Source organism: Eurosta solidaginis, chromosome 4 (assembly GCF_040869045.1).
Source record: "Eurosta solidaginis isolate ZX-2024a chromosome 4, ASM4086904v1, whole genome shotgun sequence".
Lineage (NCBI taxonomy): Eukaryota > Metazoa > Arthropoda > Insecta > Diptera > Tephritidae > Eurosta > Eurosta solidaginis.
Genome location: NC_090322.1, coordinates 108253181 through 108279319, shown reverse-complemented (window position 1 = coordinate 108279319; position 26139 = coordinate 108253181). Strand labels below are relative to the sequence as shown.

The 26139-nt window shown below is 43.9% G+C and overlaps 1 protein-coding gene across 5 annotated transcripts in view; it reads left to right on the top strand.

Annotated features, from left to right (window-relative positions):
• The window catches only part of sol (small optic lobes), a 567383-nt gene that overhangs the window by 456091 nt on the left and 85153 nt on the right, over window positions 1–26139 (top strand). For 3 of the 5 annotated variants that reach the window (XR_010952752.1, XR_010952751.1, XR_010952753.1), the window contains 2 exons: window positions 527–669; window positions 746–987. The exons of 1 other annotated variant lie outside the window; for it this stretch is intronic. Coding sequence is in view for 1 of the 4 variants with exons in the window: in XM_067782435.1 (XP_067638536.1) it covers window positions 527–669; window positions 746–923 (321 nt within the window). In the remaining 3 variants the exon portion in view is untranslated. Of the gene's footprint in view, window positions 1–526; window positions 670–745; window positions 1099–26139 lie in introns of those variants that run through there. One more of the 5 variants, XM_067782435.1, reaches the window with a different exon arrangement.

Sequence of the window (26139 nt, the reverse complement as noted above, 5' to 3'; positions counted from 1 at the left end):
TAAAATTTTTTTTATTGCGGATAAGCCGTTTCTTTGTTATCAAGCCGGACTTTTATTTTGGCCTTAAAAAATAAAAGTCCGGATTTAACTTTTATTTCCGGACTTTTATTTTTAAAAGTCCGAGTTTAACTAGTTCTATCGGACTCAAAAAATAAAAATCCGAAAATAACTTTTCTCTTGATCCAAATACATATATTTAAAGTCCAAAATAATAGTTTTGCAAGGAATTATATTATAAAAGGAATATCAGTTTCAGCCCCTGCCATAAACAGATCTATTCGTATGTATAACCACATTCTTTTTCCGAACCGTTGAACCGAACCGGAAACCCGGTTGAAAGAGCGGGAAAACCGTTCTGATGAGCCAATATAAGGCCCAAAAACGGTTCGAACTTGGTAAGCATACCAGAAAATTGGTACCTTCAACATGTTTTTAATGGAAATTTAAACTATTATGTATCAAATTTTTCTGTGTATTAAGATGTTTGAATAGCTATGCTATACTTTTTTATTATTTTCATGTACAGGGATGGGCTGGACTGGTTGTTATGGTCGAAAATCGGCATGAAAATAAATGGATACATGTTAAATGTGACTGTCAAGAAAGTTACAACGTTGTATCAACAAGAGGAGAATTAAAGACAGTAGACTCCGTTCCACCATTACAGAGGTACAAAAATATTGTAGATATACATACATATGTATAAATAATTTTACATGCAATAATTTTTGTATCGTATTCTAAGGCAAGTTATAATCGTTTTGACGCAACTAGAAGGAAGTGGTGGATTTAGTATTGCTCATCGTTTGACACACCGTCTTGCTAATTCTAGAGGATTGCATGATTGGGGACCTCCAGGAGCAACACATTGCCCGCCAATAGAAAATGTTCATGGGTTACATGCACCACGTTTGATCACTTAAATTTCCGTCTTTCTAGTCAACAATACGGGATATATGCATACATTATACGTATTTATAAATTCAAGTAAGAATATTCATAGTATGTAGGCTTAATATATAATTTGATTGTTTTGTTTCTCTAGTAATTTAGGGCAACAGAATAAGTTTAACAATAAATAAAAACCATTGAATTGAACATGTGTCTGTGGTGTGTGAAATCTTAATCGTCATTTCGATGAACAAAAAAATTTGCCTACAAAGTTTATTGTTGCGGGGGGATGTGGCACCCGGGATAATCGGGCGCGATGCACGCAAATAAAAAGGAAATAGAAACAAGAATTAATAACGAATAACAATGTTTATTCACTGTATAAAACAATAGAAATTAATCGCGGTATATAGTATGTGGTTTAATTAATTCAAAATACACTTGGCAAATTCAAAATATAAAATGATTAATTGTAAATTATTAAATGAATTACAACGAAAAATGAGAAAAATATTGTTGGTTGTGGATAACTCACCTGGGGATAGCTGTTGGCTCGTGAACGTTCCAAAAAAAGAAGAAAGGATGTAATCAAAAAATCCGCGGCACCTACCGATAGCCAACTTTCGTCGAGTTTTTCCCCTTCGAAGTTAGCGCTCGGCAGGTGTTGGCCGTTACCGGTAAATAATAAAATAAACTAGTGCGCGCGTTAGGGTGGTCCGTCATATTTAGGCCGGTGGCCTAAAGATGCCGGCCCCCTTGCGACCGGTAACTGAGAATCCGTCGGATGAGCCAGCAACCGTCCCCAGGTCCGATATACTAAACAAATTAAAATATGACACGATATCCGGCGGACATCACTGCTTCCAATATTGCAACCTCTCTGGACAGTGCTGTGGATGAAAGAGAAAAGTATCTGGCTTTCATCTTGTCGCTCATAGTTCTGGTTCGTTGTCTTACAAGATCGTGTATTTCCCACATTTCTTCCTCCAAGGCACCAGTGGATTTCCTGGCATTTCTTTCCGCATCGGCATTTATTCCAAACTTCAAGTCAGTTGGCAGTCGAAGGCCATTAAGAAAAAGGATATGCGTGTATCCCACTCTTTATAGAACTTTTCCACTACTTTCCTTAAGTGCTCCTCCAAGGTTCTATTGAATCGTTCCACCATACCATCGGACTGAGGATGCAATGCAGTTGTCCGAGTTTTTCGAATGCCCAATGTCTAACACATTTCTTGGAACACAGGTAATTCAAAATTCCTGCCTTGGTCAAAATGTCACTCCATAGGTACACCATACCTTGCAACCCAATTGTTTGTAAACACTTCTGCTACTGTTTCCGCTTCTTGATTTGGGATTGGGTATACCTCTGACCACTTACTAAAATAATCCATAACCACCAGTACATATTTGTTTTCGCGGCTGCTGGTAGGAAATGGACCTGCGACATCCATAGCGATCCTTTCAAATGGTGCACCTGAGTTATATTGCTTCATCTGGCCATGATTTCAGGTTTTGGGCCCTTTTGCTCTGCTGCAAACCCCGTAGTTGGTAATCCACTCAGTGACCGACTGACGGCAACCAACCCAAGGCAGTCGGTTCTATGTACCGGAGCGACTCGGGATTTTTCCCGACCAAGGACTGTCATTTCAGTGTGACCCCATTTAATTTGTTTCGTTCCTCCCACAAATTGTCATCCTCCCAGCAGCTCCTTGCAGCAGGACTGCTACATATTCTCTTACTCCGGGAAGGTATCGAACCCAATCCGGGTCCGTCTCCTGACCCCGGTCCTGAGAAATGGTTTTGCTGCATTTGTCAGAAAAGAATCTTTTTAGGACGGTCATACTCTGTTGAGTGTGTCTCGTGCAAGGGATGGTTGCATCGGACAGGTTGTTCTGGGCTTGATCCCAAAACCCGACGTCCACGTAATTTTTATAAATCTTTTGTGGCTCCTTGCTGCTCACGCCCAAGGGCGTCCCGTAGTCTACGCCTAAGCGTATCCCCACTACCTTCCAGCAGCTTCGCTGCTCAGCAAGCCACAACAAATACCCGCTGCTGCTCGCGCCCCACGGCGCCAACAACTCAAACAGCTGATACCACTCATAACTACTACCTTCGTAGTAGAGCTGGTAGCAATGCTGAGCATCAGCCCCTGCCCCCGTCTTCTTCTCCCCCCCTCTTTTCTGGCAGCAATCGTGGAGGTCAGGGAAACAGACTCTTAGTCCCTGCCTCCGTTTGCACCGTCTGCCAGCACAGAATATATAGGTTTGCGACATCCGCTCAATGCAGCTCCTGCCTTGGGTGGTGCCACTTTCCTAGATGTTCTGGTCTCCGCGACGGCAACCCCTCGACGGGTTTCATCGCGCCATGTTGCCAGGTCGCAAACCCAAATCATCCGGGTACAATGGGCAATGCTTGCCCAAGGGCGCCCAGTCCCAAGGCCACAACAGCAATTGTGTCCTGGCCTTCCACAACCTAGGCGTAGTCACCCCTCACTTACCCCTAGAGTGGCGACGTCACCCCTCATGCACTTCAGAACCCTGCAGTTCAACTGTAATGGACTAACTGGGAAGATTACGGAGATAGTCGATTTCATGAAGCGGCACAACATCCGCATTGCTGCGATTCAAGAGACTAAACTCACAGCAAGATCTGCATTGCAGACCTGCTCTGGTTACAATGTCCACAGGAAAGACCGCGAGAGCGGAAATGGAGGCGGCCTCGCGTATATTATACACCACTCTGTGCAATATCATATATTTGATCCTGGCATCGACCGCAGTGACAATGTCTTAGAACGTCAAGGCCTATCTGTCCGGTCAGGCGATGCAAATCTAGAAATCATCAACATCTACATCCCTCCTGTCACCTGTTGCCCCAGTGGATACCGCCCTAATATCGAGGCCTTACTCACTGGCAACAATCGCATTATCTTAGGCGATTTCAATGCTCATCACGACCTATGGCATTCAAACTTGCGGGCGGACAGTAGGGGTGAGATGTTGGCGGATCAAATAGACGAAACGACGTTCTGCACAATAAACGGAGACGCCCCCACACGTATGATAGGAAGCTGTCATAGCTCGCCAGATATCTCAATCGTGAGCGCAGAACTCGTAAAGTGCGTCAACTGGCAGCCGATGGTAACATTGGCATCCGACCACCTGCCCATACTTATTTCGTTCGAGCGTACCGCCGACTTCATCGTCACCGAAAAACGCACTTTCATAAACTTCAAAAAAGGAAAGTGGGAAGAATATAAATCGGCAACAGACAGCAGCTTTGCTGCCCTCCCTATCCCGACTGATGCCCGCCAAGGGGAGCGTGCCTTCCGTAAGGTCATTGAATCCGCCTCGGCACATTTCATTCCCGCCGGGAGAATTCCCGAAATCCGGCCCCACTTCCCGGCGGAGGCCGCGAGCTTAGCGAGGGAACGCGACCTTATAAGACAGCTTGATCCAGGCGACCCCCAAATAAGGGATATAAACCAACGCATCAGATTGCTTGTGGACGAACACAAGCGGGCGAAATGGGAAGAGCACCTAAGAGGTTGTAACCTCTCTACCGGTGTAGGTAAACTTTGGTCCACCGTAAAGTCCCTATCGAATCCGACTAAGCACAAAGACAAAGTTTCCATCGCTTTTGGCGATAAGGTGCTGTCGGATGCGAAAAAATGCGCGAGCGCTTTCTGCCGACAATATATAATGCATCCTACGGTCGACAAAGATAGACGGAGAGCCAATAGACGCGCACATAAACACAAACTCAGCGCGTCACCAATTACCATCACCGCTAGAGAGGTTGAGGACGCCATTGGTCGCGCTAAACCATCCAAAGCAGTGGGCCCAGACGGCATAGCCATGCCGATGCCGATATTTAGCGCATGTCTTCAACCTGTCTCTTTCCACCTTTGTCATACCCGAGAAATGGAAAATGGCCAAGGTGGTCCCGCTACTAAAGCCTGGGAAACCAGCTAACGTAGGTGAGTCATATCGTCCGATATCTCTCCTATCGCCAGTGGCAAAGACGCTTGAAGCCATTTTGCTCCCTTATTTCCAAGCACATTTGCAGCTAGCCCCTCATCAGCATGGCTTCAGAAAACTCCATAGCACTACCTCCGCGCTAAATGTCATTAGCACCCAGATAAATTGTGGTTTGAATCAATATCCGCACCATAGAACAGTACCCGTAGCGTTAGACCTATCAAAAGCTTTTGATACGGTCAACCATGGCTCGTTACTGCAAAACCTGGAAGGGTCTACCCTTCCCCCATGTCTTAAAAGGTGGACCGCAAATAATCTGGGTGGTCGGCAGGCATCGGTGCAATTCAGAAACGAAACATCAAAACAAAGGAGAATTAAACAAGGGGTGCCACAGGCTGGTGTCCTATCCCCGCTTTTGTTTAATTTCTACATATCTAAGCTACCTTCACCACCGGAAGGAGTCACAATCGTTTCCTACGCCGATGACTGCACAATAATGGCCACAGGCCCAGGCCCAAAGATCGATGAGCTATGCAATAAAATAAACGGCTATCTCCCTGATCTCTCTAGTTTTTTCGCCTCGCGAAACCTGTCATTGTCACCGACTAAATCTTCCGCGACCTTATTTACAACATGGACGCCCCAAATGTCGACCGTATTGAACATCCACGTCGATGGCACTACGCTACCGACTGTCCTACACCCCAAAATCTTGGGTGTGACGTTTGATCAGGATCTACATTTTGGTGCGCACGCAACCGCAATTGTTCCAAGAATTCAGAGCCGTAATAAAATCCTCAAATCCCTTGCTGGCAGTACCTGGGGAAAAGATAAAGAAACGCTCTTGACCACATACAAAGCAATTAGCCAGCCGATTACGTGCTACGCGTCACCTATATGGTCGCCAAGCCTAAAAACCACCCACTGGAAGAAACTACAGGCCTGCCAAAATACTGCTCTCAGAATCGCCACGGGCTGTCTTCTTATGTCCCCAGAACACCGTCTGCATAATGAGGCGAGAATACTCCCCATCAGGGAGAGAAATGAGATGCTGACCAAACAGTTTCTGTTGAATACCCAGAAACCTGGGCATCCCAACAGACATCTGATTGACGAACCAGCACCGCCTAGGGGCCTAAGGAGTCATCTCCGTAAGCATTTTGAGGAAATACGGCACCTGAGAACCCAGCCGTATGAAGCGGAAAACACAAGCAGGTCCTTGGTGAACTCCATAGACAGGCGTCGGACCTTTATGTCGGGAATTGCCCAGTGAATCCAGTACTTGAAGAAAAATATCCAGAACTCGCAGAAGAGGAACGCATACTCCCCAGGGAAACGCGTGTCACTCTTGCTCAACTTCGTTATGGATACTGTAACAGGTTAAACTCTTACCTATCCAGAATCAACCCCGACATACAAAATGTATGCCCTGCTTGCAATGTGTCCCCACATGACACCAACCATCTCTTTAATTGTAATGTGGAACCAACGCCTCTAACACCTCTTTCCTTATGGTCCACCCCTGTTGAAACGGCAAGTTTCCTTGGACTCCCGTCAGAGGATATTGATGACAATTTGTGATCGGTCGCGGCTATTTGGTGGGGCGAGCATTGCTACAACAACAACAACAACCCAATAGAATCTCTGTTTAATTTTCTCGAGCGTCTTCGTGATTCCAAGATGACTCCATTTGGACCATTATGTATGTATCTCGCTGAGAACGTCAGTAATCCTAGAACAACTATCAGTTTCATCTTGCATTGATCATCCTCACTCTCCCATATTCGATGCAGGCAGCCTGATATCAATTGTAAATTGTTCCACTGGGCCCAATATGACTTCGCAATAGGACTCTCTGCTGACATCTCTCTATTTGGTATTTCGTTTCGTTCGAGCCCTTGCATAACATGTGACAGACACTTCCTTAGTTGTTCCATAGCCCATTCATCCGAACACGTTATAGTTATAATCCGGACATCTATGATGTCTACCTTAGCCTCAGCTTTCGAACAAGGTTTGCATTCCAAATTACATGGTCTTCGTGACATTGCATCGGCATTCCCATGGGTACTACCTTTTCGGTGCTCAATGGAAAAGTCATAGCTTTGTAGTCGCTCGATCTACCGTGCCAATTGACCTTCTGAATTACGCAGAGGCCATTTCAACAACAAACATGCATATGTTGGCTTGTATCAACGCGGAAACCCTCATGCATTTGGTTGTAAATACTCCCATGCTCTGGAAAGTTAGAGCAATTAAAATGTTCCACACAACAAAACCACTACTGGCTATAATTACAACAACAATGCAAGCATATTAGGCCGGGTCGATTTGTGGGGAGGCAAAAAAATCGCCCATTGCTCTGCGAAAATCATATTCTAGGGATCAAAATAAGAAACTTTGCTGAAGGAACCATACCTCTAAAACGAATTCTGATGTCCCCCCTTTGGGTCGTAGGGGCAAATTTTGAAAAATCCCACTTTGAAATGCCTATGTTTTTTTCTTTTTGGAGTTTATTTTTCTCTTTAGAAATTTATTTAGTCAGAACATATGTAAATGCAAAAATGAATTTAACTTAGTAATAGAAAAGAAATTAAAAAAAATGATTAGAAATTAGCGTTTTTACAACCCCCTTTTAAAGCCATGGCATCACTGTGATGCATTTGCATGTCGTAAACATAGCTGTGTGGGTTTTTTATTCAACCGTTTTAAAAAATGAAGGTATCACTGTGACACAATTGCAGATCGTAAAATTGCTTGTGTTGTTTTTTTTAAGCCACCACAAGACACAGCAAGTAGAATTGAAATTGGCCCTACCAAAAAGTTCGACCCAAAGGGGGGGACATCAGAATTCGTTTTAGAGGTATGGTTCCTTCGGCAAAGTTTCTTATTTTGGTCCCTAGAATACGATTTTCACAGAGCAATGAGCGATTTTTAAATCGACACGCCCTAAAGCATATATTAATAAATAATAAAGCGACAACAATTGCTTAGCGTGCATGTTGACAACCAATGGTTGCATATGAGCAATTTAATGAAGCTACTGAAGGAAAAAAATATTTTTTTCACACTCGCTTTTTTGAACTTTATTCTTCGTGTTGTTGTTATCCATATATTAAGCCTCAGCTTAGTTATCTCTGTCCAGTGTTCAGAGGGAGAGTGAGAAAGTTTTATAGTGAAAATTGTTTGTCTCGTGGGACTCACTTTTTCCTTTGGTCTACATAATTAATGCACACTATTTTTTGCATAAGTTATATTTATTGCATGTTTTCGTGGAATTTCATTATTCCTAATAAAACTTTTTATATTACATGCCATATTTTTTTATCATTTATTATAATAGGTGCGGGAATTTTAAGGGCGTTTGGCGAATAACGCAACACATAGATAGCAAAAGTCTTACGCTGCTGTATAGGATAGGATAGGTTAGGTGGTAGCTGCCCTGATAAGGATAGCTCACTTGGACAACACGAAGGTCCGTTGTGATACCACATACACCAAAAATAACGGTGACCTAGATCCAGCTACTTAGAGAATCGTTGGGTAGCAACGATAAAGCTCCGAATGATACCGATCTCAACTTTGGATATATCCTCGGGAGATCCAAGTGAGTCGCGACCGAAGTACTTTCGCCTAATTCTGGCAAAAGCTGGACAATCAAGCATAAAGTGATTTGGTGATTCCACCTCATCATCCTACATACAGCTGCAGCAGGATGGAGTTTCCAGTATATTGAGACGTACCGCATGGATACCCATGGGACAGTGCCCTGTCAAAACCCCAATGACCATTGATAGGTGAGCCTTAGTGAACCCAATTATTTCAGCAGACCTCCTGCCATCCACTTTCGGCCAGAAAGATCTTGCTACCCTGCAAGACGTGGTATCCGCCCAACGTTTGCTGAGCTGATTCGAGGCCCAGCTATGGAGGAGCAATCCACAGGTGGCCAGCGGGATCCCGAAGTCCCTACAGCCATCTTCATCCGGTTCAGTTGTACCAATGCGGGCTAAGAGATCCGCTTGACAGTTACCCGGGATATCACTATGGCCCGGGACCCAGATAATCTTAATTGTAAAATAATTCGATGCAATCGCAAGCGAGGTCAGGCACTCCCAGACCACCCTCGATCGCACTGTAGTTGAGCTCAAGGCCTTGATAGCCGATTGGCTATCAGAGTAGATGTTAAATTCCCTAACCGTGGTAGCACTGGATAGCATTCCATCCACCGCATCCTTAATCGCAGCAATTTCCGCTTGGAATACACTGCAGTGATCAGCCAACTTAAACTTGCGGCTTAAATTTAGCTCTTGACAAAAGACCCCCCCACCAACCTTTCCATCCAGCTTTGACCCATCCGTGAACAAGTTAACCGGTCCCATGCCCCAGATAATTCCTCTTCCCCAATCCTCTCTCTCTGGAATAACTGGGGTGAAGGTTGTATAGGGAGCTGTTATCGGCATACAGTAGTCCGTTCTGTCCGGGATGAAGTCGAAACTGGTAAGAAGGCTAGAGTGTCCGCGGTCAGAAAGTCTATATCCCATATCACGAAGCCTGACCAACGACCTTGCCGCGGCCGCCTTTCCCGCAATATCTACTGGGTATATGTTCAGCATGACGTTCAGTGCCAAGGTAGGCGTTGTTCTGAGAGCGCCACTGATACCGATCAGCGCCGTCCGTTGCACTGACACTAACATTTTGGAGGTGCTCGCCGTGTCCAGTGCTTTCCACCAGACCAGCACCCCATATAGCAGAATCGGTTTGACCACCATCTCATAAAGCCAGTGTACTATTCTTGGCGAGAGTCCCCATCTCTTTCCGATAGCTCCTCTGCAGCAGTACAAGGCAATGGCGGCCTTCCTGGCCCGATCTTCCACATTGGGTCTCCAGGACAGTTTCTTGTCCAAAACAATCCCCAAATATTTAACCCTATCAGAAAGTACCAACGGTACCCCTCCAATCGAGGGAGTTCTGAAATCGGGCACCTTATATCTTCTTGTGAAAAGGACCAATTCCGTTTTTCCCGGGTTGACCGCCAATCCACATGATTCAGCCCACCTAGCCACAGTATCCAGGTAGCCCTGAAGAACATCGCGCAGGGCGCCCAGAAATTTGCCTCTGACTAGGATAGCGAGGTCATCTGCATAGGCAACCACCCGACAACCATTGGCTTCCAGCTCCACAAGAAGCTCGTTGACTACCACAAGCCAGAGGAGAGGAGATAGGACACCCCCCTGTGGCGTGCCCCTGCACACCTTCCTCTTAATTATGGCCCCTCCCCACTCCGCTGCGACAATTCTGCCGCATAGAAGTTTGCTAATAAATTCAACCAGAGCCGCCTCGACTCCTAAACCCACCAGAGCTCTTTCGATTGACCCCGGTAAGACATTGTTAAAAGCTCCCTCGATGTCTAGAAAGGCACCCAGAGCATACTCTTTGTGTTCTAGGGACCCCTCTATTTGCCCGATCTGCCCTTTCAGTACGCATGTTGTGAAGCCGACAGTAACCCCCGAGGTATCCTTTCCCGTAGGTACAGGTCAATCAACCGCTCAAACGTCTTAAGAAGAAACGACGAGAGACTGATTGGCCTGAAATCCTTAGGTGATACATGAGAGCTTCTGCCGGCCTTCGGAATGAAAATAACCCTAACCGTGTGCCAAGACTTCGGGATATAATTAAGCCTGAGGCAGTTAGTATATATGATGGCCAACCAGCGGCAGGAAATCCCCAAAGACCTTTGAAGCTGCGCAGGAATGATACCATCCGGGCCCGGAGACTTATAGGGCTTGAACGACCCTATAGCCCAGGTTATCTGACTTTCCCGTATTGGAATGGCAGGCACTTCTGCATGGCCAACGACCGCCGACCATGCAGGCGAAGATCCCTGCGCAACTGGGACATCGGGAAAATGATTGTCCTGTAAAAGCCTTAGGGACTCCTCGCTACTCATCGACCAGTCCCCACCATCATCTCTCAGATACCCCAGAGGAGCGGGGTTCCTAGAGAGTATTTTTCTAAATCTCGCGGATTCATTGCAGCCTTCTACGTTTTCGCAGAAGCTTCGCCATGCATCTCGCTTGGCTATCCTTATTTCATATTTATAAATCCCCAGACTCACCTTATAGAGCTCCCAGTCCGAGGGTAATTTACTCCTCCTGGCTCTGTTGAAGAGCCGCCGACTGGACGCTCTTAGGTCGTCAAGAGAATCCGACCACCAGGGCGGCTTGCCCTTCCCCCTGTAAGTTTTCAATGGGCAGGACAGCTGAAAGGCGCTATTGCTTGCCGAGGTGAAGTTTTCCACCAGAACGTCTATCTCAGATTCGGACAGGCCCGAACTAATGATAGGCACCGCAGGCAGTAGCTCTCCCAGCTTCCTACAATACAAGTCCCAGTTAGTACTTTTAGGGTTCCTAAAAGATATTTTACCGGGACGTTCTTCGTTCACTGAGAACTGAATATATCGGTGATCAGAGAAGGAGTGCTCGTTGAGAACCCTCCATCCAGATATCCGACCTTCCAGTTCTCTACTAACCAGGGTGAGGTCCAGGACCTCCTCCCTTAACGCAGTAATAAAAGTCGGGTCATTCCCCCTATTACATATACAAAGTCCCTCATCTACAATAAAAGTAAATAAAGACTCACCTCTAGTGTTGGTATCCGAGCTTCCCCAAATGCTATGATGGGCATTTGCATCGGCACCGATGATCACGCCAACACCTCTCCGCCTTGCTTCAGCGGTGATTTCACCCAGTATCGCAGGTGGTGGTCCCACTAAGTCCCCGTGGGGCATGTACGCTGAGACCACCCACATTTCATTACTTCCTCGCTCGAGGCAGACCGTGGTTACGTCAGCATTGCTGAAATTAGAGAGAATAAAAGCTTTAATCTCTTTTAACAAGCACACAGGATCTAGGCCTACTTGCCTCCCCATGCACCAAGGTGTTGAATTTTCCAGTCCTTAATCCAGAAACCTTACTGCCGTTACTACTCAGCCACGGCTCCTGGACAAGGACTATATACGCTGATGTAGCTACAGACACTTTACTTCAAAATCCATTGACGTGAAAAATTGGCCATTATTATATCTGTGTTATCGATTAAAATACTGTAGGAAATCTCAAGAAATGTCCGATAACTATGTGCATGCTGTTATCGTTGGCTTCAGTGAACTGTCGAGTAAATAACTCAAATGTGCTGTATGCAAACTTCTCTTCATTTACAGCACTACTATGGTAGTAGTACTTTACAATCCAATTTATTCGCCTACCCCACTTCCAACGTGTTAAAATCCACACTGCGCTGCTTATATACTCTCAGTTGCCACCTTCGTCTATTTCTGCAAGGGTCTTTATTTTTCGCGAAGAGCCTCCTTGATTAGTTGCTTATTTATTTCATTCCTATACCTGCATCTCATATTCACTTCTGTCTTATACTTATTTACTTCAGTTATTGATCGCTTACCATCAATAAAAAATATATACCGATATACTTTTTATTATCATTTCCACACTGATAAATTTAGATCTATTTGCCCTATTGAGATCCTTTCCGTAATGACATCCCAATCCGTTTGGGAGAATTCCAAAGGAGACAGGAGTTGCATATGATACATCAATCAGGAAAGGCGTGGACAAAAGCGCGGGCTGCTAAAAGAAACGGTTGAGCACATTCTGTATTCGTGTTCTGCGTTCACGAACTCAAGGCTCTTGTAATGTAAATGCGTACCAAGTCCTAATCGTTAAGCAGCTCTAAAAAGAAATGGGAACCTAAAAGTATGCAACAATAAAAACGGACTTTCTCCGGACGCTATGACGTGCATCAAACGTTGCATATTTTCCGGCGCTTCTCATAAACTTTAATGAATTTTTGGTTAGGAGGCTACATCGACAGTTTAAGCTGAAGTCCAACTGGTCGACCGCAGTTTCAACAAAAAAAAATATTCTTATGTTATTGAAAATCTACAAAATCTGAACGAATTAAAAAACAAACAAGATTTAAGCAAATAATTATATATAATTTAGATTTCCCTTTTAATGTTTTAAGTTAGATCCTTTCATTTTACACTCAGTTTAAACAAATAAAAACTAATACGTATGGTGAGTAAGTTTTCTACTAATTAGTTCACAACTTTGTTTGCATGTGTTGATGTAATTAGAAGTCATTGCACTAGCCAGTCATTTAGCCCAAGAACCAGCCGTGGGATATCAGTTAAAGTTCTCACCTAAATAACTCTTTTGTCATTAAGGAGTTTAGAAACTTTACTTACTTAGATAGTGGCGAAAAATGAAGAAAAAGCAATAAAAACTTTTGCGAAAATTACTGATAAAGCAGACTTCCGAACGAAAGCAAAATGGGCTAAGGGAGCATGTATTTTTTGCTAGAATACGACAAGCAAGCAAAAGTGCCGAGACTCATTATGCGGACACATGAATGCATACTCGAGTGCATAGCGTGGGTGGACAAATGGGTGTGAGTGCAGAAAGGAAGCACAACGGTCTCATGAAGACAAGGGAGATTGTAATGCATGAAGTGCTTTAGTACAATATTTTTAAAGCGAGTTGCAAAAATTAGAAGTCGATAGATAGGGAATAACAATAAGAGCAAAAATTAGTGCATTGAATGAACTCGATAAAAGAAGAAGACTTGGTTCGGTACGCCCTAATGAATTTCAAGTGACTTAGTAGAGTTTTAGCCGCTTTCTCCATCTCCAGTTAGTTACTTATCTAGAAGTTAACGGAATTTTCGTTTTCTCTATTCGCGTTCTGTCCTGACGCGGAATCACTCGCTTCCCAAGGCAGTCGGTTCTATGTAACGGAGCGACTCGGGATTTTCCCGACCAAGGACTGTCATTTCAGTGTAACCCCATTTAATTTGTTGCGTCCCTCCCACAAATTGTCATCCTCCCAGCAGCTCTTTGCAGCGGGACTGCTCCATATTCTCTTGCTCCGCGAAGGAATCGAATCCAATCCGGGTCCGTCTCCTGACCTCGGTCCTGAGAAATGGTTTTGCTGCGTCTGCCGGAAAAGGATCTTTTTAGGAAGGCCATACTCTTGTCAGTGTGTATCGTGTAAGGGATGGTTGCATCGGACAGGTTGTTCTGGGCTAGATCCCAAAACCAGACGTCCACGTAACTTCTATAAATCTTTTGTGGCTCCTTGCTGTTCACGCCCAAGGGCGTCTCGTAGTCTACGCCTTAGTGCGCCCCCACTACCTTCCAGCAGCCCCGCTGCTCAGAAAGCCACAACAAGTACCCGCTGCTGCTTGCGCCCCACGGCGCCACCAACCCATACGGCTGCTCCCACTCACACCTACATTCTCCGTAATAGAGTCGGAAGTTATGCCGAGCAGCAGCCCCTGCCCCCGTCTTCTCTCCCCTCTTTTCCGGCAGCAATCGTGTAGGTCAGGGAAACAGACTCTTAGTCCCTACCTCCTTTTGCACCGTTCGCCAGAATATATATGTATATTTGCGACATCCGCCCGATGCAGATCCTGCCTTGGACGGTGCCACTTTTCTAGATGTTCTGGTCTCCGCGAGGGCAACCCGCCAACGGGTTTCATTGCGCTATGTTGCCAGGCCGCATACCCAAATACACCGGGTACCCCAATGCTTACCCAAGGACGTCCAGTCTTAGGTCCACAACAGCAGTTGCGTCCTAGCCTTTCACAACCCAGGCGTAGTCACCCGTCACTTACTGTAATGGATTACCGGGAAGATCACGGAGATAGTCGATATAACACTCTGTGCAATATAATCTATTTGATCGGTCGCAGGGACAATGTCTTAGAACATCAAGGCTTATCTGTCTGGTCAGGCGATGCAAACATAGAAATCATCAACATTTACATCCCTCCTGCCACCTGTTGCCCCAGTGGATACCGCCCTAATATAAGCGCCTTACTCACTGGCAATAATCGCATTATCTTGGGCGATTTCAATGCCCATCACGATCTATGGCATTCAAACTTGCAGGCAGTAGGGGTGAGATGTTGGCGGATCAAATCGAAGAAACGACGTTCTGCACAATAAACGGAGAGGCCCCCACGCGTATGGTAGGAAGCTGTCACAGCTCGCAGGATATATCAATCGGATTGGCATCCGACAACCTGCCTATACTTATATCGCTCGAGCGTACCACCGACTTCGTCGTCACAGAAAAACGCACTTTCATAAACTTAAAAAAAGGAAAGTGGGATGAATACAAATCCTTTACAGACAACCGCTTTGCTGCCCTCCCTATCGCGACTGATGCTCGCCAAGGGAAGCGTGCTTTCCGAAAGGTCATTGAATCCGCCTCTGCTCGCTTCATTCCCGCCGGTAGAATTTCCGAAATTCGGCCTCATTTTCCGGCGGAGGCCGCAAATTTAGCGAGAGAACGTGACCTTATAAGACAGCTCGATCCCGACGACCACCAAATAAGGGATATAAACCAACGCATCAGATTGCTTGCGGATGGACAGAAGCGGGCGAAATGGGAGGATCACCTAAGCTGCTGTAACTTCTCTGCCGGTGTAGGTAAGCTTTGGTCCACCGTAAAGTCCCTATCGAATCCGTCTAAGCACAATGACAAAATTTCCATCGCCTTTGGCGATAAAGTGCTGTCGGATGCGAAAAAATGCGCGAGCGCTTTCTGCCGACAATATATAATGTATTCTACGGTCGGCAAAGATATACGGAGGGCCATCAGACACTCTCATAAGCATAAATTCAGCGCGTCTCCAATTACCATCACCGCTAAAGAGGTTGAGGATGCAATCGGTCATGCTAAACCATCCAAAGCAGTGGACCCAGACGGCATAGCCATGCCGATGCTTAAAAGCCTAGCGAAAGAGGGTTTCAAATATTTAGCGCATGTCTTCAACCTGTGTCTTTCCACCTTCCCGAAAAATGGAAAATGGCCAAGGTGGTCCCGCTATTAAACCCTGGGAAACCAGCTAACATAGGAGAGTAATATCGCCCGATATCTCTCGTATCGCCAGTAGCCAAGACGCTTGAAGCCATTTTGCACCCCTACTTCAAAGCAAATTTGCAGCTAGCCTGTCATCAGCATGGCTTCAGAAAACTCCATAGCACCACCACCGCGCTAAATGCCATTAGCACCCAGATAAATTGCGGTTTAAATAAAAACCCCCACCATAGAGCAGTACTCGTTGCGCTAGACCTATCAAAAGCTTTTGATACGGTCAACCATGGCACGTTACTGCAAGACCTGGAAGGGTCTACCCTTCCCCATGTCTTAAAATGTGGATCGCAAATTATCTGGGCGGTCGGCAGGCATCGGTGCAATTTAGAAACGAAACATCAAAACCAAGAAGAATTAAACAAGGGGTGCCACAGGGTGGTGTCCTATCCCCACTTTTCTTTAACTTCTACATATCAAAGCTACCTTCCCCACCAGAAGGAGCTACTATCGTTTCTTACGCCGATGACTGCACAATAATGGCCACAGGCCCAGGCCCTCAGGTCGATGAGCTTTGCAACAGAAAAAAGGTTACCTCCCTGATCTCTCCAGTTTTTTCGCCTCGCGAAACCTGGAATTATCACCGAAACAATCCTCCGCGACCTTATTTACAACATGGACGTCCCAAATGTCGACCACTTTGAACATCCACGTCGATGGGACTACGCTGCCGACTGTCCTACACCCCAAAATCTTGGGTGTGACGTTTGATCAGGATCTACATTCAGCATGCAGCCGCAATTGTACCGAAAATCCAGAGACGTAACAAAATCCTCAAATCTCTTGCTGGCAGTACTTGGGGAAAAGATAAAGAAATGCTTATTACCACTTACAAAGCAATTAGCCAGCCGATTGCATGCTACGAGTCCCCTATATGATCGCCAAGCCTAAAAACCACTCACTGGAAGAAGCTACAGGCCTGCCAAAATAATGCCCTCAGAACCGCCACGGGTTGTCTTCTTATGTCGCCAGAACACCATCTACATAATGAGGCGAGAATACTCCCCATCAGGGCGAGAAATGAGATGCTAACCAAACAGTTCCTGTTGAATACGCAGAAACCTGGGCATCCCAACAGACATCTGATTGATAAGCCAACACCGCACAGAGGCTTAAGGAGTCATCTCCGTAAGCATTATGAGGAAATACGGCACCTGAGAACTCAGCCGTATGAAGCCAAAAAACACAAGCAGGTCCTCAGCGAACTCCACAAACAGATGTCGGACCTTTATGCCAGGAATTACCCGGTGAATCTAGTACTCAAAGAACAGTACCCAAAACTTGCGGAAGAGGAACGCATACCCCCAGGGAAACGCGAGTCACTCTAGCTCAACTTCGATCTGGATACTGTAACAGGTTAAACTCCTATCCAGAATCAACCCCGGCATACAAAATGTATGCACCGCTTGCAATGTGTCCCCACATGACACCAACCATCTCTTTAATTGTAATGTGGAACCATCGCCTCTAACATCCCTCTCATTATGCTCCACCCCGGTTGAAATTGCAAGTTTCCTTGCACTCCTGTTAGAGGACATTGATGACAATTTGTGATTGGTCGCACCTATTGGATGGGGCGAAGCACTGCTACAACAACAACGACAACGCGGAATCACTGCCCGTAGAGATACTTGTGATAATGTTTAATGCACTCTACCAATGCCAACAGCCCTCTCCGTGCAACAAATCGGCGGTAATATGTGCACAGGCCAAGGAAACTTCTAACTTCGTGCAGGTTCTGAGGTTTGGCCAATCCTTTACAACTTCTATCTTTTCATTCGCAGTGCAGATGCCCCCGTCGTTCCCTTTTGACCCAAATAGCTTACTTCCTCTTTTAACAGTGAACACCTTTTGGGACTTACTTGCAGACCAGCGTTTTCTGGAAAACTTCCTCTTAATATGTTCATCGAAGTTCTTTCCCAAGCGATGATGTCGTCCAGGTACATCAAGCATGTTTTCCAATGTAGTCCTTTCAATACCTGATCCAGGAATCTCTCAAAAGTAGCTGGTGCATTACAAAGTCCAAAAGGCATCACCGTAAAATGCCAAAGACCATCACCGACACTGAAGGCTGTTTTCTCCTTGTCTTCCTCCTTCACCTCCACTTGCCAGTAGCCGCTTTTCAAGTCCAGTGCGGTAAACCATTTCGTACCAGATAGCGAGTCCAGAGTGTCGTCAATTCTTGGGTCTGGCGACGGGGTTTACCTGGGCAGCGGCTGCGTGTTCCGGGCGGGGTAGAATGGGCGTACCAACAGGCTGGTATTGGTCGGTCGGCTTCGACAGGATCGGGCTGATCGTTCTTCTTCGGCAGGCTTGGTAGTCGGCGGGGTTAGTCACCTGCGGGATAAACTGCGAGGACTCGGGTTAGTGCTGGTTTCACCGCTGGACACCCCCGCCTCCCCACCTGCACGCCAATAGAAGGTGCGTAAGGGGGCGGGGCTGCACCAGCCGAGACACCGTGGGTCGATCCGTGCGCGGAGGGGAAGTGCACCTTAACGGCACAGCGGTAGGTCCTGTGCGCACGCATCGGCTCATGGCTGAAACCAGAGCTATGGAGAGGGGTCGTGCGGTCGTTCTGGCAGCGGGTCATTCCTTACCAGACCAGGGTGACGGAGGGAAAAGTAGCCCGAAGACACCACTCTCGTCGTCCTGGTGCAGCAAGGGGTGACTCGCGCCACGGCCGCACCCTCTTCTCCCTAGCTAACTAGTGGGACTGGTCCCACCACTCCGGCCAGCCTATTAAACCAGAGCTGAGGGGGAGGGGTGCTTTGGGTCACTGAGGCAGTGGGCCGCTCAACACCAGGGTGTGCGACGGAGGGAAAAGTAGTCCGAAGACACCACTCGCGTCGTCCAGCCCAGGTGGAGAGTGACCCGCGCCATGACGGCACCTCTGCCGTTCAGCCTGAGCTGAGGGGGGAAGGGGGTAGCTGGTCATTGAGGCGGCGGGTCGCTCAAGCACCAAGGTGGGCGACGGAGGGAAAAGTAGTCGGAAGACACCACTCGCGTCGTCCAGCCCTGGTAGAGGGTGGCCCGCGCCATGACGGAGCCCCTGCCACGCAGCCCGAGCTGAGGGGGAAGGGGGTATTTGGTCATGGAGGCAGCGGGCCGCTCAAGCACCAAGGTGGGCGACGGAGGGAAAAGTAGTCCGAAGACACCACTCGCGTCGTCCAGCCCTGGTGGAGGGTGACCCGCGCCATGACGGCGCCCCTGCCACGCAGCCCTTGCTGAGGGGGGGAAGGGGGTATTTGGCGATTGAGGCAGCGGGCCGCTCAAGTACCAAGGTGGGCGACGGAGGGAAAAGTAGTCCGAAGACACCACTCGCGTCGTCCAGCCCTGGTGGAGGGTGGCCCGCGCCATGACGGTGTCCCTGCCACGCACCCCACGCTGAGGGGGGAAGGGGGTGTTTGGTCATTGAGGCAGCGAGCCGCGCAAGCACCAAGGTGGGCGACGGAGGGAAAATTAGTCCGAAGACACCACTCGCGTCGTCCAGCCCTGTTGGAGGAGTGGCTGTTTTGTCTTTAAAAAGACAACCACTCCCGCTGGCAAAAATGCAAATTCGCTGTTTATATGGGTGGTGCCGCAAACTGGTTGAGAAACCAATACACCATTATTGTGACTTTCTTGTGATTTTCGTGTGTTGACGGAACACACCATTGGTTTGCTATCAGTCGTTGGTAGCGTGTGGTTATTTACCATAGTGGTTGTTGGCTATGCTATAGAGAAATAAGTACGGGGGGTTCAGGTTTAAGTGAATAAGGCGATACAGGCGGGTGATGTTATTGTAACGCTACGTTACAGTGCTTGTGTTAATCCTGGAACATGGTTTGCGAATGGTCTGATTGCCTCAATTCTAGCCGACCACCTAGTGTCTGAAAAACTGTGAAAAGAGCTCCGTACATTTTTTTGAGGATGTCCCATCGTTGTGGACTGCTGCTGAAAATAGTAAAATAATTTTGTACAGCTCCGAAGAAAGTAATTGCAGCCGTACAACATTCTGCAGCATCAACACCACATAAATTGAGACTGCCCAAGGCGAGTAATCAGCATTCGAGTTTTTGGTGAGAATGTGACGTTGTGCTTCGTTGTAAGCTCCTTTCCTATTTGCGCCGTTATCGTACCCTTGTGCACGACAATCTTTTAATGGGATTTCATGTTTACCTAGAGTATGGCAAATTAAATCAGCGATTTCCTGATCAGTTTTTTGGTTACAATTCACGAATGCCAAAAACCGTCCTTGAATTGTAAAATTTGTTGCTTTCGAATTGAAATGGAGTTAGCGCAAAATGAGCGTAGTCAACGTAACTAGCATCAGGCATAGCATCAACGATAATAGCCAAATTCTTGGCTTTCTTGCCTTGATCTAATATAGTTTTCCTCACGTGCTTTGCACAAATTTCTATAAACTCGTTCTGAATGTCTGGGGAAAGATAGTGAACTTGTAAACGTTTGTGCCACTGTTGTGAAATCCTAACTTTCTCCAAATGATCCTAAGTATCGGATCATAATGGCTTATGAGATATTAGATGCCCAAAAAATTTCCATTGTTTCGTTCGCCAAGATATATACTTTTTCATCTGAAAGCTAGGCCTCCCTCTAGTTGGATTGGTTGACGTGCTAGGCATTTCTTCGTCCAAAAAAGTTTTGTCAGCTAACCACTTTTCATGCTTACTTAGAAATTTTGAATTGTTACGATAGACGTCCTTCCATTTTCTTTCTATCATAATGTATTGCAAATCAATTTTTTCTTCCAGGCCTTTCTTTTCTTTAATGCTTGTTTCACTCGCTAATTCTCTCATAATAGCCTCAACGAAGTCCCGTCTTGACTTTGTAGATTTAAACACCGCAAATAGTTTCGAGTTTTCTAGATACATATAAGAATTGGCTTCGAGTGTATCTGACTAAATATTAAACTGTGAACTATATTTAAAAATACTATTCACTTTATTTAAGTAAACAGAATACTTAGTTCCTTAATCTCCAAAAGACGAATGATAATGTGCATTGTATGATGGATAGCTTTATATACCTACTCAAATTATTAAAATGAATTTCAGGTATACAATTCGTAACTAAAAAAATGTATGTTTTTAACAAGTTCCAATAACAAAAACGACCTTACGGCCGTACTGAATTATATATACCTGCTCAGGCGCGTATTTATGCCCAAGGTTGTTAAACTTTATGTGATGTAAAAAGTGAAGTTGAATTTAGGTAAGGAATATTTCACAAATAACTACTGTTAATTTGACGGAGCACATATTTTAACATTTTTTTTCCATCAAAGTTTTAAAAAGGGCCTAAAAATAGGCATTTCGAAAAACAGGTATATCCGCCAACTTTTAACAAAAAAAAAATGTTTTTTTTTGTTTCAATCCTAATTTTAATTATCTTTAATTGCTATACAAGAAAACGACAACCGGCCGCCTTATTTACTTACAAAACCATTTTAAATACAACGAAAAGAAGAAAACCGCCGTACCAAGCATAGCTTTAACACATAATTGCATACGAAGTATGCAATGTGTAAAAGATTAAAATATGCATAAAGAAGGCAATTGGGAAAGACTTCACAACAGGCATGACGTAGCTGAATGCGTTTACAACCATTTCAACTATCGTAGGGGTGCGAGTTCGACTCCCACTCCCGGGAGAAAAGGCTTTGAAGAGATTTACAAGGTATAATCGAAACAGCTGTCGCCTTGTCCGTCCTGATGTCACGTTGTTTAAATTTTTCCCAAATTATTAAATAAATTATAAAATTAAAAAAAATTGCTTCAAATAAATGTTTTCATACATTTAAAAAAAAAAGCAATATGGGCAATCCCCGATTATTAAAAATCATACAAACAGACAAAATTGGTTAATTCGTTGTAGTTCTATAAATAGAACGAAAACAGCAACAAAAACCAAAGTTTCTTTGAAAACCGCCGTACCAAGCATAGCTTTAACACATAATTGCATACGAAGTATGCAATGTGTAAAAGATTAAAATATGCATAAAGAAGGCAATTGGGAAAGACTTCACAACAGGCATGACGTAGCTGAATGCGTTTACAACCATTTCAACTATCGTAGGGGTGCGAGTTCGACTCCCACTCCCGGGAGAAAAGGCTTTGAAGAGATTTACAAGGTATAATCGAAACAGCTGTCGCCTTGTCCGTCCTGATGTCACGTTGTTTAAATTTTTCCCAAATTATTAAATAAATTATAAAATTAAAAAAAATTGCTTCAAATAAATGTTTTCATACATTTAAAAAAAAGCAATATGGGCAATCCCCGATTATTAAAAATCATACAAACAGACAAAATTGGTTAATTCGTTGTAGTTCTATAAATAGAACGAAAACAGCAACAAAAACCAAAGTTTCTTTGAAAACCGCCGTACCAAGCATAGCTTTAACACATAATTGCATACGAAGTATGCAATGTGTAAAAGATTAAAATATGCATAAAGAAGGCAATTGGGAAAGACTTCACAACAGGCATGACGTAGCTGAATGCGTTTACAACCATTTCAACTATCGTAGGGGTGCGAGTTCGACTCCCACTCCCGGGAGAAAAGGCTTTGAAGAGATTTACAAGGTATAATCGAAACAGCTGTCGCCTTGTCCGTCCTGATGTCACGTTGTTTAAATTTTTCCCAAATTATTAAATAAATTATAAAATTAAAAAAATTGCTTCAAATAAATGTTTTCATACATTTAAAAAAAAGCAATATGGGCAATCCCCGATTATTAAAAATCATACAAACAGACAAAATTGGTTAATTCGTTGTAGTTCTATAAATAGAACGAAAACAGCAACAAAAACCAAAGTTTCTTTGAAAACCGCCGTACCAAGCATAGCTTTAACACATAATTGCATACGAAGTATGCAATGTGTAAAAGATTAAAATATGCATAAAGAAGGCAATTGGGAAAGACTTCACAACAGGCATGACGTAGCTGAATGCGTTTACAACCATTTCAACTATCGTAGGGGTGCGAGTTCGACTCCCACTCCCGGGAGAAAAGGCTTTGAAGAGATTTACAAGGTATAATCGAAACAGCTGTCGCCTTGTCCGTCCTGATGTCACGTTGTTTAAATTTTTCCCAAATTATTAAATAAATTATAAAATTAAAAAAAATTGCTTCAAATAAATGTTTTCATACATTTAAAAAAAAAAGCAATATGGGCAATCCCCGATTATTAAAAATCATACAAACAGACAAAATTGGTTAATTCGTTGTAGTTCTATAAATAGAACGAAAACAGCAACAAAAACCAAAGTTTCTTTGAAAACCGCCGTACCAAGCATAGCTTTAACACATAATTGCATACGAAGTATGCAATGTGTAAAAGATTAAAATATGCATAAAGAAGGCAATTGGGAAAGACTTCACAACAGGCATGACGTAGCTGAATGCGTTTACAACCATTTCAACTATCGTAGGGGTGCGAGTTCGACTCCCACTCCCGGGAGAAAAGGCTTTGAAGAGATTTACAAGGTATAATCGAAACAGCTGTCGCCTTGTCCGTCCTGATGTCACGTTGTTTAAATTTTTCCCAAATTATTAAATAAATTATAAAATTAAAAAAAATTGCTTCAAATAAATGTTTTCATACATTTAAAAAAAAAAGCAATATGGGCAATCCCCGATTATTAAAAATCATACAAACAGACAAAATTGGTTAATTCGTTGTAGTTCTATAAATAGAACGAAAACAGCAACAAAAACCAAAGTTTCTTTGAAAACCGCCGTACCAAGCATAGCTTTAACACATAATTGCATACGAAGTATGCAATGTGTAAAAGATTAAAATATGCATAAAGAAGGCAATTGGGAAAGACTTCACAACAGGCATGACGTAGCTGAATGCGTTTACAACCATTTCAACTATCGTAGGGGTGCGAGTTCGACTCCCACTCCCGGGAGAAAAGGCTTTGAAGAGATTTACAAGGTATAATCGAAACAGCTGTCGCCTTGTCCGTCCTGATGTCACGTTGTTTAAATTTTTCCCAAATTATTAAATAAATTATAAAATTAAAAAAAATTGCTTCAAATAAATGTTTTCATACATTTAAAAAAAAAAAAAGCAATATGGGCAATCCCCGATTATTAAAAATCATACAAACAGACAAAATTGGTTAATTCGTTGTAGTTCTATAAATAGAACGAAAACAGCAACAAAAACCAAAGTTTCTTTGAAAACCGCCGTACCAAGCATAGCTTTAACACATAATTGCATACGAAGTATGCAATGTGTAAAAGATTAAAATATGCATAAAGAAGGCAATTGGGAAAGACTTCACAACAGGCATGACGTAGCTGAATGCGTTTACAACCATTTCAACTATCGTAGGGGTGCGAGTTCGACTCCCACTCCCGGGAGAAAAGGCTTTGAAGAGATTTACAAGGTATAATCGAAACAGCTTTCGCCTTGTCCGTCCTGATGTCACGTTGTTTAAATTTTTCCCAAATTATTAAATAAATTAAAAGAAGAAAAATTTCAAATTTTTCCCAATGTTGAAAATTGGTCAACTTTGAGCGGCTCTGCCTGGTAAACTATAATTTTCTCTGAAAAAACAGTTGTATATTCTTGATCCCTGGAAAATTCTCTATTAGAAACATGTATTACATTTAGCGAACGCTTTCATGATTTTTTGATTTTTGCCATGCTTTAACGGCAGAGGCGCCACTGTGCGACGCTTGCCGACTATTGAGATAATTTGCGGCCCATCTTTTTAGACAAGGGGGAAGGTGAAAGCCTTCTATGTGAGTAGCGTGCCGTGGCTGACAGGTCAAGTGCCACGAGCACCGTCCTATGATGTGGTTTTTCCTGATTTAGTCCGTAATTAATATGAGTATTTATTAACCTGGGTCGATTTGTTAACCGATATTGCGCCATCGATTTTTCGATAGGATTTGGGCATAGGAAAAAAGTTCCACTACGCATACCCAAAAAATAATTTTCGAGCCTGCAAAAAAAAAATGGCGAAAGGGTAAATTTTTCGACCAAAACACTCCTCAAAGCCCTAAAAATATATATATTTTTTTTAAAACTGTTATAAAAACGTTGGCGATAACAGTTTTTTGAAAAAAAAAAATATTTTTAAGGCTTTGAGGAGTGTTTTGGTCGAAAAATTTACCCTTTCGCCATTTTTTTTTTTGCAGGCTCGAAAAATATTTTTTTGGGTATGCGTAGTGGAACCTTTTTTCCTAACCCAAATCCTATCGAAAAATCGATGGCGTGATGGTGGTGCTGTGCATTTTGCGGAAGCATGTTGGTACGTAGATAGGCGTAGATTTGCCGTGAAAAGGGTTTCCAATGTCTTCGCTACTGGCGAAAGGAGTGATATCGCTCGATATGACTCGCCTTTGTTAGCTGGTTTGCTAGGTTTTAGTTGTGGAATTATCCTTGTCATTTTCCATTGTTCAGGAGTGACAAAGGACTTCAGCGACAGGCTGAAAACGTGCGTTAGGTAGTTTATTCCCTCAGCGTCAAGGTGTTTTAGCATTGGCATAGCTACTCCGTCTGGGTCTATTGATTTGGTGGTCTTGGCCTTCTGAATGGCTGCTTCAACCTCTGTGGGGCGATGGTAATGGGTGGCACGTTGTGTTTGTATTTACATATGTGCCCGTCTATTTTCACGACTTCTGGCTTTGTCCACAGAAGAAAAAAAATATATGTAAGGCGCGATAACCTTCAAGGAGATTTTAGGCCGAGCTTCTTTTCCAATTTGCGTCGTGCTCCTTTTTAAATGGTTTTATTTAGCTTGACTTTGTGTGCGGCCGGCTGCACAATGGCATTTTTTCTTGGTTTAGACGCGAAAACGTTAACATTTTCAAGTCATATGTTTTTGAAATTTGAATGCAGTTTGTTTTTAAAATGTCCACAGTATATAACGATAATTATCATTTCTTATAGTTATTGTTCTTCATTGCATAATCTGCTGTCAAACTGTGAGTTGTTGACGACGCGCTAAGTAGTGTAATTTTCAGAAATGTAATAACTCGTGGTTTAAAATTAAATGAAACTTTGTGGTGAAACAAAATCTAAAATATTTTTTAGTTATTTAAAATCTACACGTAATTATATTTTTTTGCAAGTGTTCAAAAGTTTTTTGGTTGAGTATTTTTTACGAAATTATGAGATTGTGGTATGAGTTTTGTACTAAAAATATATAAAACCGTGTAAAGAAAAGCCTGCCAAAAGTTTGAACCACGCTGTACCACAATAACTATTGAATTTCTACAATAATTCAATATTATTGCATATAACTCAAATGATTCTTCATCCCTGTAGGCCCCCTTTTTGATATAATGACGATC